Source organism: Suricata suricatta, chromosome 8 (assembly GCF_006229205.1).
Source record: "Suricata suricatta isolate VVHF042 chromosome 8, meerkat_22Aug2017_6uvM2_HiC, whole genome shotgun sequence".
Classification (NCBI taxonomy): Eukaryota; Metazoa; Chordata; class Mammalia; order Carnivora; family Herpestidae; genus Suricata; species Suricata suricatta.
Window position 1 is genome coordinate 123,416,421 of NC_043707.1, and position 15,800 is coordinate 123,432,220.

Genomic DNA, 15,800 nt, shown 5'->3' on the forward strand with positions numbered 1-15,800 from the left:
ATAGGAGTGTTGATCCCTTCTCTACCTGTCTGGTGAGGATATAGAGCAAAAGAGGGTTCTTATCTTTGGGTGCTGAGTGAATGAACGCCCTCTTTTTTTTTTTTTTTTTTTTTTACCGTTTATTTTTGAGAGAGCACGAACAGAGGAGAGGCAGAGAGAGAGAGGGAGACACAGAATCCGAAGCAGGCTCCAGGCTCTGAGCTAGCTGTCAGCACAGAGCCCAATGTGGAGCTTGAACCCACAAACCTCGAGATCATGACCTGAGCCAAGGCCGGGCACTTAACCGACTAAGCCACCCAGGCACCCCATGAATGTCCCCTTCTAAACTGCACAGGGCCTGCCCTAGAGTAGGAACACAGCAACTGCTTGTGGAATGAATAAATAAATAGTGACTGAATGACTGAGTTCATGTTGGAGTTAATGCATTTCTTCCCCCTCCCTGTCACAGTCCCTCTGCTCCTGTGTTAACTCCATATACAGGCCAGCAGAGCCAGGCTTGCAGCCTGAGATAAGGCTGTTGGCGCGTGTCTCCCCTCTGGCTCCCTTGAGTGGGGTGGGGCAGACAGGTGATGCCTGGAGCTGGGAAGTGCCACGCGGAGCGGGACCCAGGATGGGCTCTAAGTACCCACCTTCTATGAGGGGCTGCCTGCCCCTGTGGACCCTACTGCTGGTGGTGGCTTTCATTGTCATCTTCTTCTTTTTCACCTCCTATGACACTTCCTCACAGGATCCAAAGGAGCTCACGGACACGTATCGAGGTGAGTGTCCAGAGGGGAGGTGGTCACAGAAACAAATAGCAGAGACAAGGGGAGAGGAGGTCTGTGACCCTCCAGGAACCTAGATGTTTCCTTTCCACAACGTCTTCTTCCATAGGTTGCACAAAGACCCAGCCAACATTGTAGGCTCTCCTTTAGGATCAATGTGGACATCACCTTTTCCACGAAGTCTTCCTTGATTTGTCAGGGCAGTGAGGAGCCTCCTAGTCTGTTTTCCAGAATTTCTTTTGCTAAATGGTCTTCATAAGTCTCTGCTTCTCTGTCCCCTCCTCCCCTTTCTCTTTAACAGCAAGAAAGTTCATGGTATTTAGCTTTTAGGTTTTTTTTCTTTCTTTCTTTCTTGGTTGGTTTTTTTTTTTTGGTCTCTCTTATTAATTTCTGCACCACCCTCCTTTCTGTAGCTTTAGTCTGTTGCCTCTCCTCCACCCCCAGCCTTCTCCTCACTTATTGGCCGGGAAGTCTACAGTCTATCTGCAAACCCAGAGCTGTAAGGTACGGCTGAGGAGTATAGGATGGTTGTTATTTTATATGCAGCTAAAATATTCACAGACAGTGATGAGAACAACTGTAAACAAGACAGGTATCCACAGTGGTGTGGCTTTTGCTTTTCTTATTGTTTTAATTATTATTTTTTAAATGTTTTATTTATTTTTGAGAGAGGATGCATGAGCAGAGGGGAGGGGCAGAGAGAGAGTAGGCAGGGAATTCCAAGCAAGATCCACCCTGAAAGCAGTGAGCCCGATGCGGGGCTTGAACTCACGAACCATGAGATCATGACCTGAGTCAAAGTTGGACACTTAACTGACTGAGCCACCCAGGTGCCCCTGGCTTTTGCTTTTTTTTAAAAAAAACTTGAGATGAGTTTCAAGCCATCTCAGTGGGCCGATATCTTCTCTATGATAATAGATGACATCCCTGGCGCCTCAGCAGCAGGAGTGGGACAAAGAGATGATTCGGGGAGGAAAGACTCTACACCACTTCAGGGGCCACCTAGGGACGGGCCTAGGCTTGTTGTCCTAACAAGCAAAGCCTGCACAACTTCAATTCATTGCAGTTTACCTTAATTCTTTTCAATCCAATGCAGTGTCATTCAATGCATGCGTGCACACATTCAACCCTGTATCACAGGCAGTGTGGGCTCTAGACACATGCCAATCAAAGCTAATATTTACTGAACTCCTACTATGTACCAGGCACTATTTAAAGGCTTTACGTTGAGCCCTCACAACAATCCCATGAGGTGGGTAGGATTAGGATCTCTGTTTTTCATAGAAGGAAACATCAGAGATGTTGAATAATTTGCCCAAGCTCCCGCAGTAACGATTGCACAACAAATTTAAGTTTATACAGCCTGGTTTTAGTTTCCATGTGCTTAACCATTAGGCTGCACTGCCCCATTTACATGAGGTTGAGTCACTTGTCACATAACCAGTGGGCATAGGAGCCAGTATTTCAACTCTGTAGATTGGCTCTGGAGTCCGTGTTCTTCACCCTTGTGCTGTGCAGCTAGCATAAAGTGTCCCCAGACACTCACTTTACGTGGAAGCACAGAGGAGAGCCCATAAGCCGGGCAGGGGTGTTGATGGTGTCAGAGAAGGCTTCTGGAAGGGAGTGACTGCCCAGCCAGGCCTTGGAGGCTCAGGAGGAATCACCCATGTGACAATGGATCATCGTCCGTAGTGAGAGGGACAGCAAGAGCCGTAGTGAGTGGACCTAGTTAGGGCTTAACATTGCAACCTTGGAGCACCAGGATGGAGGTAAGATATGGTGGACCGACTGGGTTGAGTCTGGAGTTTGACTTTCATGCTGCTGACCTAATAGGAAGCCAGGAGCGTGACAAGTTTGGGTTCAGGTTTTGGCGAAAGCCATTCCAGAGCTAGTGTAAGGGCAGGGGAAGGGGCCACGACGTGAGGTGAGAGACCAGTGTGCAGGCTAGTGTGCAGTACGGAGCAGAGGGCTTCAAATGCTTCTGATCGTGCAACCATTTTTCAAGCATGCGCCATATTTACAGGTTACAGTCAAAGCGCTGCTACATTAATATCTTTTATACATTAAAGAGTATACACACACAATTAGAACATTTGAAAGAGGTCAAATGAAACACATAATATTTAAAATTACGGATTGTGATGGGACCAGTCAATCTTAAGGCAGGGTCCGTTGCTCCCATTACTGAGAATGAATGGGAATCCATTCCTAGAGGTTTCTTGATGATTTCAAATTCTCTTGGTTGGCTTCCTGTCTGATCTAATTAGACTGACTTTTTTTTTTTTTAACTTTGAATGGGATCAATAAAGAGTTTGCACAAGAAGCATCACTTTGCCTTTTTCTTTCATATGCTTGGCTGCCATTACGGTTTTGGCCTTCTTTCTGTAGCTTTACGCAGGTGTCCGTTCCGTGAAGGTTAGGTGAGCTAGAACTAGGTAACCTAATCTGTCCATTCACTTTATCTAATCCAATCCATGGGAACAACAACATTACTGAAACAAGCCAATTCCAAAAAGACACATTTTTGAGACAATCAGCATGACAACAGGAATTGTTGTCAGTTTTGTTAAGTCTGAGAGTAGCATGCTGGGTTTTTCTAAATGAGGCTATGTCTGGGGCTTGCTTTGTGCCACACATGCACACACACCCACACACGCACACACGCACACACGTGCACACACACACGCACACACACGGGAAAAAGTGGAAAAGGATAATAAAATAAGATTGCCCCCGTGTGACAGTCATCAAAGCTGGGAATGGGTACGTGACATTTGTCAAGTGACTCTCTGCTTTTGTATATGCTTAAACTTTTCCATAATCAATAATCAAATTTAAAACAAAATGTAAAACAAAACTCTGCCATTTGCTGCAACCTGATGACTATGGAGAAACAGATGTCCCCGCTTCCCCGTGGCCCAGTACCCCCCCTCCCCCCGGCCCAGGACACCTTCTAAAGCTAGGAGACTAGAAGCTGTCTGACATCCTGAGCAGGCAGGGGAAGCTTCTGGGAAAACGTGGATCTTAAATACTTTCAGAGCTGCCAACTTCACCAAGGGCCTTTGGAGGAAAAAACGCCCAGATCAGTGGTTCTCAAAGTGTGGTCCCCAGACCAGCTGCCTCAGCCACTGACACTTTAGGAATTTGTTAGAAATGCAGATTCCCAGGCCTGGTCCGTACCGACCTACTAGAAATGGGCAGGGTGGGGCCCAGCAACCAGTGTTTTACCAAGCCGTCTGAGTGACTCTTATGCGCATGAAAGTTTGACACTGACTCAAATCCTACTCTTCAAATTCTGCCTCTTCTTAGCTGTGAGACCTTGGGCAAATTACCCTCTCTTTGCTTCCATTATCAACTGCTATCACATGATGATAGTACTTTTTCAATATGTGTTGAAAGGATTGAAAGAACAAACACATAAAGACTGATTAAGAGTATTTGCTTTTAGGGGTGTCTGGGTGGCTCAGTCAGTTAAGCGTCCAGCTTCGGCTCAGGTCATGATTTCACGGTTCATGAGTTGGAGCCCCGCCTCAGACTCTGTGCTGACAGCTCAGAGCCTGGAGCCTGCTTCCGATTCTGTGTCTCCCTCTCTCTCTGCCCCTCCCCCTCTCATGCTCTGTCTCTCTGTCTCTCAAAAATAAATAAACATTAAAAAAAAGTATTTGCTTTTATTATTAATAGGCTTTAATTTCTTATATTTTTAAAAATATTTTTAAATGTTCACTTAGAGAGAGAGAGAGAGACCAAGAGAGTGAGGAAGAGGCAGAGAGACAAAAGAGACACAGAATCCAAAGTAGGCTCCAGGCTCTGAGCTGTCAGCACAGAGCCCTATGCGGGGCCCAAACTTGTGAGCTGAGAGATCATGACCTGCGCTGATGTCAGATGCTTAACCGACTGAGCCACCCAGACGCCCCAATTTCCTTTACTTTTATGAAAACAAACAGAACTGGAAGTACGAATATCTTCCTCCAGGAGCCCCTGTGGATTTTCCTGAGCATCTTCTGAGCTGTCTGTTCCCTACACTGATGATCGCTGTCTGCACAGCCAGTGATGAGACCAAATGGGCAGGGACAGTGAGGGAGAGGCAAAGAGTCACAATATTCAAGAGATAGGAGATCAAATGAGCTGTGCCGGGTGAAAGTGAAGGGTTAAGGATGGCTTCAGAGTGTGGTTTGGTACATGGAGGTGCCAATTCCTGCGATGAGAAGCAGGAGGGAGGAGCAGGTTCATTAAATGAACAACGATGACCTTCACTCTGGGCTTGGGCTTGAGGTGCCTACGAGACGTTTCGGGGAAGCAGAGTCCATCAGCTATCTAATGCCGCATAACAGACCACCCCCAAACTTAGTGGCTTAAAATGGCAGCCATTTGATTCATTCATGATTGTGATTAAGTGGTTCAGCAATTTTCATTGGGCTCAGCTGGGCGGTTCTCCTGTTGGTGTCCTGGGGTCTCTCATGCATGTGCAGCCTGGAGGTTTGCCTGGGGAGGGGGGCGGCCTCATCCCCATGTTTGGTGGATGGTGCTGGCTGGCAGGTAGTGCCTGTGGCTCCGTCACACTGGCCCAGACTTCTTCACATGGTAGCAGAATAGTTCCCTCAGTAAAAGAAGGGAGGCGCCAATCAGTGGGTGCTTTTCAAACCTCTGCTTGTATCATGTTTACTCATGTCTCATTGGCCAAAGCAAATCACAAGACCCAACTCAGGGGAGAGGTGCCTATATTGGAAGGCATGATTCATTGGAGCCATTACTGTAATAAGCTACATCCAGAGCCTCCTCTAGGACTGCCGGACCCGGGGAACATCCTAGTCTCCACACTGTGGATACTCCCCAGCCCCCCCTACTCCCCAAATGGAGGAGAGCTACTAAAAAACAAGAGGGGCTTGACACTGACTTGTAAATACAGTACCCCCAATCTAGAACGTCCCACATCTTAGCTTTGGCTGCCTCCCTTGATTGGGAAACCTTTTTCTATTCCTGGGATGCTGTACGGGTGAAGGTAGACTGTGAGTAGAGGCTACTGGGGAGCAGAAGTCCGCAGGGGGCACTGTGGGTGGTCCCCATCAGCAGCGGGGAGAACAGCGCAGAAGTCGAGCCTTGAGCCTAAGGGACAGAAGCCAGGTCTGGCTTCAGAGCTGTTGGTGCTGAAGGGTCTTCAGGCCAGAGGAAGGAGCAAAGATGGGTTGGAACACTAAGCCAGAATCACAGGGGCAGCCAGGCCAGAGGAGGGGGAAGCAGTCTTGCCCAAAGTCACACAACTGACCAGTGGTAGGCACAGGGTAAGCAATTAGCATGAACCAGTGAAAATGTTCACAGCAAACCTCTGAGCAGGCATCATTGTTTTGTACCCATTTCACAGATTGGGCAGCTGGGGCACGGAGGTAGAGCCAGGCTCTGGACCCTGAGAACCTGGCTCAGTCCATACTTTTCTCCATTATACTATGTGTGCTCTATGGAGACGCTTGGTTAAACCCAGATGGTCAGGATTCAGATTGTTTACCATTTGCTAGCTGTGTGGCCTGGCCTAGTTACAGCACCTCCCTGTGCCTCCCTTGCCCTATCTATAAAATGTGGATAATAAATAGGAGGTACTGTGTGAAGTTGCTGTAGGTTAAAGCTGTAAGTTACTTAGAACAGTGCCTGGTGTCGTTGGGGGTGGGGGTCATCATATATGTGGCTGCTGTTATAATGCTGGTAATGAGCGCCTCGTCTCAACACTGGACTCTCAGGTTAGACCCTTTGTGCAAGTCACCAGGGCTTTCATAAAATCCTCCGAAGGCCTGTCTTAGACTGTAAAATTCCCCTCTGGGGCCCAGCCATTCCTTATCACCCCTGAACACCTTACAGGCCATTAGCCTATCAGCCCAGCAGCTGATGTGGGGCGCAGCGCAGGCTCTGAGACGTGGAGGCTGACAGCACTGGGGAGGCCCTGAGCTGGGACCTGGCCTGAAGTGGGGGTCCAGGTGCCGAGACCTAGGAAGAGTCAGAGGGGGGCCTAGAGCTCTAGGAGACCGGGAGAAAGCAGGAGGGGGCAGGGAGCAGAGAGGCCGGAACTCTAATGTCATTGACTGATTCATTTGGGGTGAATGGGCTCTGTCAACAGCTCCCAGAAAGTGCCACCCTAACTTTATCCCTCTGGGTGGAGTACCGCTCCTCCCTCAGGGACAGTGTGGGGCCTTGGGGAGGAAGGCCCTGAGCTCCAGCACCTGGCAGCGGTGACAGGGACAGCAGCTGTGCCTGATAAAGCCCCCCACCCGAGATCCCCTGACTTTCTCATCTTTAGGGCCCTGCCTCTGCCCTAGCCTGGTTGCTCTCCTCTCCAGACCCATTGCTCCTCTCCTCAGAATATACCAGAGCTGAAGGTCTCTAGAGAATACCAAGTCCAACTCCTACGTGTTTACAGAGAGAGAAATGGAGGGCCAAAGAGGACAAGGGCCTCGCCTGAGATCCCTTAGTGAGGCGGGGCAAACGAGCAAAAGCAAGCCTAGCCCGGTGGAAGAGCACTGTGTCTAGGGTTCAGAGCTGGGCTCTGTTGCTAGCATGCTGTGTGGCCTTGAGGAAGTCACAGGCTCTCTCTGGTCCGCTTCTGTACAAGGGGAGGAAAATGAAAGAGTCTCCCTACTCATGGAATCTGTAAGTCTGGACCCTAGGCAAGTAGTGTTGCTGGTAAATGGCACGCGTGTTTGGTATAACCGCAATGTTTAAGACAAGATTGAATTTGAGTACTGAAAGTGGGGTGCGCAATCTCTAGTTGGCCACAGGCCCTCCCGCTCCCGAATACGCATCACACCTTTCATGCATATGGTTTCCTGCTTGGCTCCCGAAGGAGTCTGAGCAATCCCAAGAAGAACTCCCTATACAAAATGTGCCGTCGCCTCCATTCCTAAGAGAGCGTCAGCAGGAGACTGAAGTATTGCCTGCATCTTCCTCTCCCCCCATGTCAGAGGAGAAAGGGCAAGCAATTGAATCAATGCCATTTCTCACCTACCTGCTCCCCAAATTCCCAGGCCCTTTGGGGTCCTTAGGGGTCCCCAACATCCTGGTGTGATCAGATTTTTTGGGGAATGTCAAGACCCACCCAAATTTGATGTGCACAACCTTAGGCATGTGCATTTCTCAATGAAAGTGGATTTCACTGTAACTTGAAGGGGCTTTCTGAGACTTTGGAGAGTTCTAGAAACGAGTGCCTCCTCGTTGTCATCAGAGCCAGGCCTGGAGGCCCACGGAGAGCGGGCGGGGTCTTGTAACTGTGACGGTGAAGTTAATGATGGTGGAGCTGGTGAATCGCCACCATTTACGGAGTGTCCACCCTCTCCCAGGCACTCGTGACAAGCACTTGAACAAAACACCACTTCCTTCAGCTCTCCCGCCCCCTCCCAGGTGGGTATAACTGCCCTTAAGTAGCTGACGAGGAAGGTACACCACCTCCAAGGCCACACAGCTATGAGGTTGAAGCATATAACGTTCATTTTTATAGGTGAAAAATGATCAGATGTTGGCAATTTTAATATGGTTTTACCTAATGAGGAATGACAGAGCTGGGACCAAACAGAACTGTCTAAACTTGAAGTGTATGTGTGTGTGTTTTTGTTTGTTTTCATTCACTGTCTAAGTGCTGGTTGTAGAAAATTTAAACATGGGAGAAGAAAAAAAAGGTAAACTCTCCCCAAACCAGAGGATAGTATTTATGGGGAGGGGAGGATTCTTGCAAGGGTGTGATCATTTTTCCCCACAGAATGGGTGAGAAAACTAAGAGCAGTGGTGGGTGAAGGCATAGGCTCGGAGCAGACCATCTAGATTTAAATCTGGCTGTACAAGCTGAGGTGAGTTACTTAACGCCTCTATGGCTCAGTCTTCCCGTCTGTGAAATGGTGATAATAACAGCACCCGCCTTGAAAGGTGGTTGTGAGAAATAAGTGAGTCGGTGTGAGGTGATTAAAACCCTGGCTCAGTCTGGATGGAGAGCGTGATCTCGGGGTCATGAGTTCGAGTCCCACGTTGGGCATAGAGATTACTTAAAAAGACACACAAAAAAGTGTTGCCATATGGGGCACCCTTATTATATGTAGACTGTTACTAAAGCTCAGAGACATTAAATAACCAGCTTAAGCCACACAGCTGGAAACTGCCAGAGCCCTGATTTGAACCCACATTTGTCAAGTTGCTATGCATCTGTCAAGCTTGGAGTTAAATAAAAGTGTCCACCCTTTTCCTTTTGCTGGACCCCTGCCCCCCTGCCATTAGGCAAGTCTCTTGCATTCACCTTTCACAGCAGGCCTTGAACAGGGTCGAATACTGGGAAAAGGTGAGGGTCACTCAGAAGGCCCTGGTGCTTTTTGCTGGCCCACTGGGTCCTTCTCAACAAGGGACTAAGGAAGAGAGCTGTTTTCTGCAGAGGTAATTTGGTTCTTGTCAACAAAGCCTCTGGACCTGTGCTTCTGCCACCTCTTTGCTGGGCCAAGTACTGGGTTCGGTGATCTTATTTTCTTTCTTTTTTAAAAAATGTTTTTTTAATGTTTATTTTTGAGAGAGAGACACAGTGCGAGTGGGGGAGCAGCAGAGAAAGAGAGGGAGACACAGAATCCCAAGCAGGCTCCAGACTATGAGATCATGACCTGAGCTGAAGTCAAATGCTTAACCAACTAAGCTACCCAGGTGGCCCATGTGGCCTTATTTTCTCACATGCATGACCAGGAGGTTGAATCTGATTCTCCATGGCAGCAGTAATTACCTTTATTGAATGTCAACCATGTGCTAAGCACTGGTCCAGATAGTTTACCCATGTTCATTTCATCAAGTTTAGTAATAACAATAATTGCTACATTTACTGAGCACTCACTCTGGGCCAAGCCCTGCCTTTGTGCTTCACCAGCATTAGCTCATCGATTCTTTACCTCAACCCTCCCTGGTGGGTATTATCCCCATGATTCAGTTGAGAAGACGGAGGCTCAAAGAGGCAAAGTAACTTGCCCAAGCACTCTTTAATGATCCCTTTCAGCTGCCACCCCGCAAAGTCATACAGAATATATATGAATTCTGATTTGTTAAGTTCTATAAATTCCAATTTCATACAACTTTCCATCTTGTCTGCTTCCCTTTCTCCTTTCTCCATATCTGGTCCTGGGCAGTCCTGCAAGATGTCACCATCATGATGGCCCTTGGCTTTGGCTTCATCAACTCGTCTTTGCGGAGATACGGCTGGAGCAGCATGGCCTTCAACTTGTTCTTGCTGGCGCTGACGGTGCAGTGGGCGGTCCTGCTAAATGGCTTCCTGGAGCAGCTCTCCCCCCAGAAAGTGGTCATCAAACTGTCCAGGTAACCAGACAGTGGCCGGATCGTTTTTGGGATCCCTGAGGGTACGGGGCCCAAGAGAGCTTGTTCTAGAATAGCTGGGCTGTCCCCTTGAAGCCATGCAATGTTAGCATATACATCCACAAATTATCCACTGGTGATCTAAAATTTAAATCGAACCGGAATCCTGTATTTTCTCTGACAACTGTGGGCTCAGATCTCCAGCCCTACCCACGTCCTTTCTTTATTACTGAGTATGACATAAGCAGCATGGGTTCAAAGAAAACTGAATAGAGATTACAGGGAAAAAAATAGAAATAGCACAGTGTCTTGAAAATAAAGAAATACTCTCAGTCAGCAAATGTTGGTGAAGAAGAAATAGCAAGCCTTTAAATTAACGTGGATCCATTTGGATGTATTTATACGAAATTCTAAGAAGCAGCAAAACTCCCCATGTTGCTTGGGGTCCGAATAATGGTTATATGGGGAATGCGATGATTATTGATTAGGAAGGAGCAGTTGGTAGAGCATGCAAACCTCGATCTCAGGGACATGAGTTCAAGGCCCACGTTGGGCATGGTGCCAAGCCAAAAAAAAGAAAGGAAAAAAATTTTTAATTAAAAAAGACGTTAGCACATGACAGCAGAAACTAGGTAAAACTTACCTTGAAAATTATTTTTTGGTTTTATCCAACTCTGAATCTCTGTCCTGCCCAGATGATGATAAAAACCATCTTAGACATCTTGGGAAACCTGCCAGCTCTCCAGGCCGAGCCGTCTTCTGCTCTGAGACCCACTGCATCTCTGAGCACCGCTGTTGGGCATCTCCCATGAGCCAGACACTGGGTCAGGCAGTGCACATACAGTATTTTGTTTAACCCTTTCAGCAGGGGCCTAACTGGTGTACCGGGAAGGAAAGAGAGGCTCAGAGAGCATAAGGCATCTATCAAGGGTCACTCGGTTAAGTGACCCTGGATAAAACCTCCACGTTTTTTACTTCTAACAAGTTTTAGGCTAATCCCCATGGGGATTCGATCTTTCCCTGCCCCAGCCCCCCAAGAAACATCTGGGAAGAGGCAAAGAGCACTCTCTGGAGGAACTCTGACAGCAGCGGCCCTGGTCTGGCGTTTCTGCTGCTTTGGCTTAATGTCACTCAGACCTTTAGCCTCCTGCACCTTACCGTCCAGGCATCTCTGGGCTGTTCCTTTTGAAGTGCCACGCCCACAAGGACCAACTTGTTCTTGACTCAATCCAGTAAGACAAGAGCCATCTGCAGCCTGAGCGAACTCCCTGCCCCGCCTCTGACCGCTGGGATCTTCCCAGCTGTGACCACCCCCCCCGGGACCGGCTTCCCAGATTTGAACAAAAGAGCTCCTTCCTGACCTTTCCAGGGGCTGGGCCGGTTCTGGGGATGGGGCCCAGGCTTGCCTCCAGTACAGTGCCCCCCCCTTCTTCTTTGGCCTCCCCCCAGCTGTGCAGCCTGACTTGGCACAGAATTGCTTTGAGTCACCGATGACCAGTCCCTTCAGGGCAGGGGCCTGTCCCACTCAGCTTTGTCCTTTGTTTTCCTCACGTAGTGAAGACTTTGTAAATGGGTATTGGAACAAAAATGAAAACAAAAAGAACCCTGAAAGTTGTGATACTTTTAGTGGTGTGGTTTGAAAAGTCCGGGAGGGCTCCCATGGGAGAGAGGCAAGAACCAACCCTCTTATTGTGCTTGACCGACATTAGCTCAGTTTACCCCTACTACAGCTTCATGGGCCTTGCCTCCACTTTATAGACGAGGACATAGAGACACAGAGTGGTTCAGCAATTTGCCCACAGTCACACAGCCAGGAAGTAGCTGAGTCCGGATTCCAACCTAGGCCGGCTGGACTGGAGACTGCACTCACAAACACTGCACTTCCCAGTCTCAACCCCTGCCCCATGCCAACTGGCCCCCAGGGTCTGGAATCCCAGAGGTCCCTGTCCTCTGGAACAGGCCCTTGCCAATTAAATAACCACTCACCCAAAAGACATAACACGACCAGTTGCAGTGAAACTTTGAGTAACTCCTGTTCTAAATAATTCCTGAGCCCCATGAGACTCCTTCCCAGGCCCTCGGTCCTCTTCTGACCTTCTCTCTGAAGTCCTTGAGCCTTAAGCAAGACACTATGTTGGCGGCAGATGCTGAGGAGCCTGTGTCCAGACTTCAGACCACAGGCTTTGGATCCAGGCCAACTGGATCCAAAGCCTCAAGCTTTGTTATTAACTAGCTTTATGGCCCAACGAGTCCCTCTTCTAGTCTCAGTGTCCTGTTCTGGAATGTGGAGGTACCCTAGCACCACTTACCGAGTGCCACTTAGAAAATGAGAACTTATTTACTTATTTATTTTAAATGTTTATTTATTTGAGAGAGAGAAAGAGCGAGCAGGGGAGGGGCAGAGAGAGGGGGAGAGAGAACCCCAAGCAGGCTCCACACTGCCAGCACAGAGCCTGACATGGGGCTCGGGCCCAAAGGCTGTGAGTTCATGACCCGAGCCGAAATCAAAAATTGGACGCTTACCCGACTGAGTCATCCAGGCACCCCAGATTAAAATTTAAATGAGGGGGTGTGGTTGCAAGCCTTTTATACATAATGCTCAATAAATTGTGTTATTTTGTACTGGTGGTGGTGGTGGTGGTAGCATTAGGGAGAGGAAGGAGTCTCTGAGCAAGGTGCCCAGGGGAGGGTGGGTTGGTCTAACCACCAGGGATTGTTCCGCTCAGTGCCACCTCCCCCAGGAAGCCCTGCCTGATGAACCCAGTCCACACTGCTTTCTCCCTCCAGTGAATCCCTCTAGCCATGTGATATCATGGAGAGTCTCCGTGGACAGACTCACGGTGTCAGCCCCATCTCCTCAGCTGGATCTTAAGTACCTTGAAAACAAGTTGTTTTCTCCTCTTCAATCCCCGCACTAAACTTGCTCATTCGTCAAGGGAAGGAAGTAGTCAGTAATAGCGCTAATAAAGCAGACCTCTACTCCTGAGTTAGTCCTTTGGGCCAATCACGGTGCTAGACACACACGTACAAATACTCCTACTCCCCACAGCACTACCACAAGAGAAATAGCATCATTGTTCTTATTTTACAGAGGAAGAAACAGGCTCAGTGAGATTAAATAGCTGCTTAAGGGGAAAAGCTGGGACTGGAAGCCAGGCTTGTCCTACTTCTAAACCCAGGCTCCACTACCACGGAGAGGCTGGTGCTTGACTGGCAGGCAGGCCCACAGGGGAAGAGCGCCCTCTATTGAACATCTTTGGGAGTTGAAGGCAGAAGAGAAGCTGGGGGAGCAGAACCCCAGTTGTCAGACCCCAGAAGGAGGCCCTGAGGGAACAATCAGCCTCTGTAACTCACCATGACTTTCCTACAAGAAATTCCTACACTGGGGATCAGAGTGTCCTCAGTAGGGATGAGTATGTGTGGATCAATTTCTCAGGTATTGATGTCCCCCTGATGGGGGAAGGAGCCCAGGGAGACCCTAGGTGGAGCATCATCAGTCCCCACGGGGGTGGAATCTTGTCTTCTTGTTCTCCTATCATGTCCTCAGCTTCCTGAACAGCACCAGGCTTATCGAATGAGGGAATAAGTGAACGAATGAATGAGGGGATCCTTTTCAGCCATCTCTCTCTCTCTCTCCCCTAGTATTAAGCTGGCCACCATGAGCGCCATGTCTGTGCTCATTTCAGCGGGTGCCGTTCTAGGCAAGGCCAACCTGGTGCAGCTGGTGCTGATGGCACTGGTGGAGGTGACAGCCTTTGGCGTCATGAGGATGATCCAAGCCAAGTACTTCGTTGTGAGTAACAGTGCTGTGAGGAGGGGACTTGGGAAAGGAAGGGTCCAGAGGCGGGGTGTGTGTGGAATACTACCTCCCATTTGTTGGGTTTTCTGGGATTTAAAATAATACAGGCCCAAATGGGGTTCCAGAAGCATGATCTATGCTAAATGTTTAAACATAGCAACCTAATGGCTTTAACCGGAGGTGGCTCAGTTGCTGTGATGATAAGGTCTGAGGTTTGACAGGGGATGTGGGTGACAGAAGTGTAAGGCAGGAAAAAGATATTAGAAGAAAAAGGGTCGAGGAACAGAGAGAGGGACTTGGACGGACCAAGATGATGACCTGGAGGAGTGACGGAGAGAAAGACTGTGAGGCAGGTGCTGAAATCCTCAGTAACCAACAGGAAGGCAGATAATCAGCAAGGAGCATAGAGTCCCCAGGCGGGTCTTGCAAGGGAGCTGGGGACATTTGGAGAGGGAGAAGAAACAGCTTAGATTGGAAATTTTGATAGGAAGTTCTTACTATTTATTACTTTTTGGTTCTCCTCATCTGTCTATAGGACTTTATTTTAACCCTTACTTCAGTGTGTATTTCCTATAAATAAGGGCATTCTATTACATAACGGCTGTTAGGTTAACACACTTCGGAAATTAACATTAATACAATATTATTATCTTATTCAACTGTCACCAATTTTCCCAATAATATCCTGTTACAGCAAAGTTTTAAAATATATATATACATATATATACACATATATACATACATATACATACATATATATGTGTATATATATGTTTCTTTTCGGTCCAGGATCACACTTTGCATTCATTTCTCATGTCTCCTTCAGCTTCTTTGATCTGGAACAGTTTCTTAGTCTTTATCTCTCATGAACCAGACATGTTTTGAGGTGATAAGCCATTAACTTTAGAAGGCAGCTGTGGTCCCCACCAACGCTGCTGCTAAGCCACTTATTTTGTAGAATGTGGGTTTGTGTAGGATTCCCTCATGATTAGTTGGAGAGCATGCATTTTTGGCAGGAATTACCCAGAAGCGATGTTGTGTCCTACTCTGTGCAGAGTATTGAGAGACACATGCTGTCAATTTGTCCCATTACTGAGGATGTTAACTCTGATCACCCGTTAAGATGCCCGGCTCTTCCATTGCAAAGTTACTATTTTCCCCTTTATAATTAATAAACATTTTGTAGGAAGATAATATCCTGTTTCTTATCAAACTTTTTACCCACTGGTTTTGGCCTCCGTGTGTGTGTGTGTGTGTGTGTGTGTGTGTGTGTGTGTGTGTATCTAAAACAGTACTATGATGATTGCCAGTATTTTTTCTATTTTAAAAAGATTTTAAGTAATCTCTGTTTACTTAAATCATGTATTACTTAAATGCCTCTATTTAGAGATCTCTAATCTCTAAAACCCAAGGTGGGGCTCAAACATATACCCCCATGATCAAGAGTGTGGCTCTACCAACTGAGCCAGCCAGGCACCCCCAATATTGGTTTCCTAATTCCACCTTCCCTTCCACATCCATTAGTTACCATTCTGCTGTAAGAAAGAATTTTCTCTTCTCCTCCATTCAGGCTTTTATGTATTTACATCACTATGGGCTCAGGGATTCACCCAGGCACACTTCCATTTTGTTTCTTCTCTCTGCTCACCATAAGGATTCACTCCCATGCCTTGGTTTCGAGGAAGAAAACCGCACTGGGGCTGTTTTACACAGAAAGAGGGGAATGTCACACAAGGACCACCCAGGGCAAGGGTAGCAGCCAGTCCCAGGACTGGAACTGGGTATGAGGAGTCGCTAAGACCCCAGGTATAGTTCATGCTCTCCATCTTTTGGTTCCGTTCTTCTCTATCCCTCTAACTTCAGTGCACATCAGCTTCCTCTTTAGCGGAGAACAGGTCTCTCCTGCCGCTTTTGTTTACGGGCCT

General features: G+C 47.9%; 1 protein-coding gene across 1 annotated transcript in view; it reads left to right on the plus strand.

Moving 5' to 3' along the window:
• Positions 1-595: 595 nt before the first annotated feature.
• Positions 596-15,800, plus strand: part of RHCE (Rh blood group CcEe antigens) — a 34,619-nt gene continuing 19,414 nt past the window's right edge. The window contains exons 1-3 of the mRNA XM_029949838.1: positions 596-758; positions 9,893-10,079; positions 13,719-13,869. Of these exons, the coding sequence (XP_029805698.1) occupies positions 611-758; positions 9,893-10,079; positions 13,719-13,869 (486 nt within the window). The 5' untranslated portion in view covers positions 596-610. The remainder of the gene's footprint in view (positions 759-9,892; positions 10,080-13,718; positions 13,870-15,800) is intronic.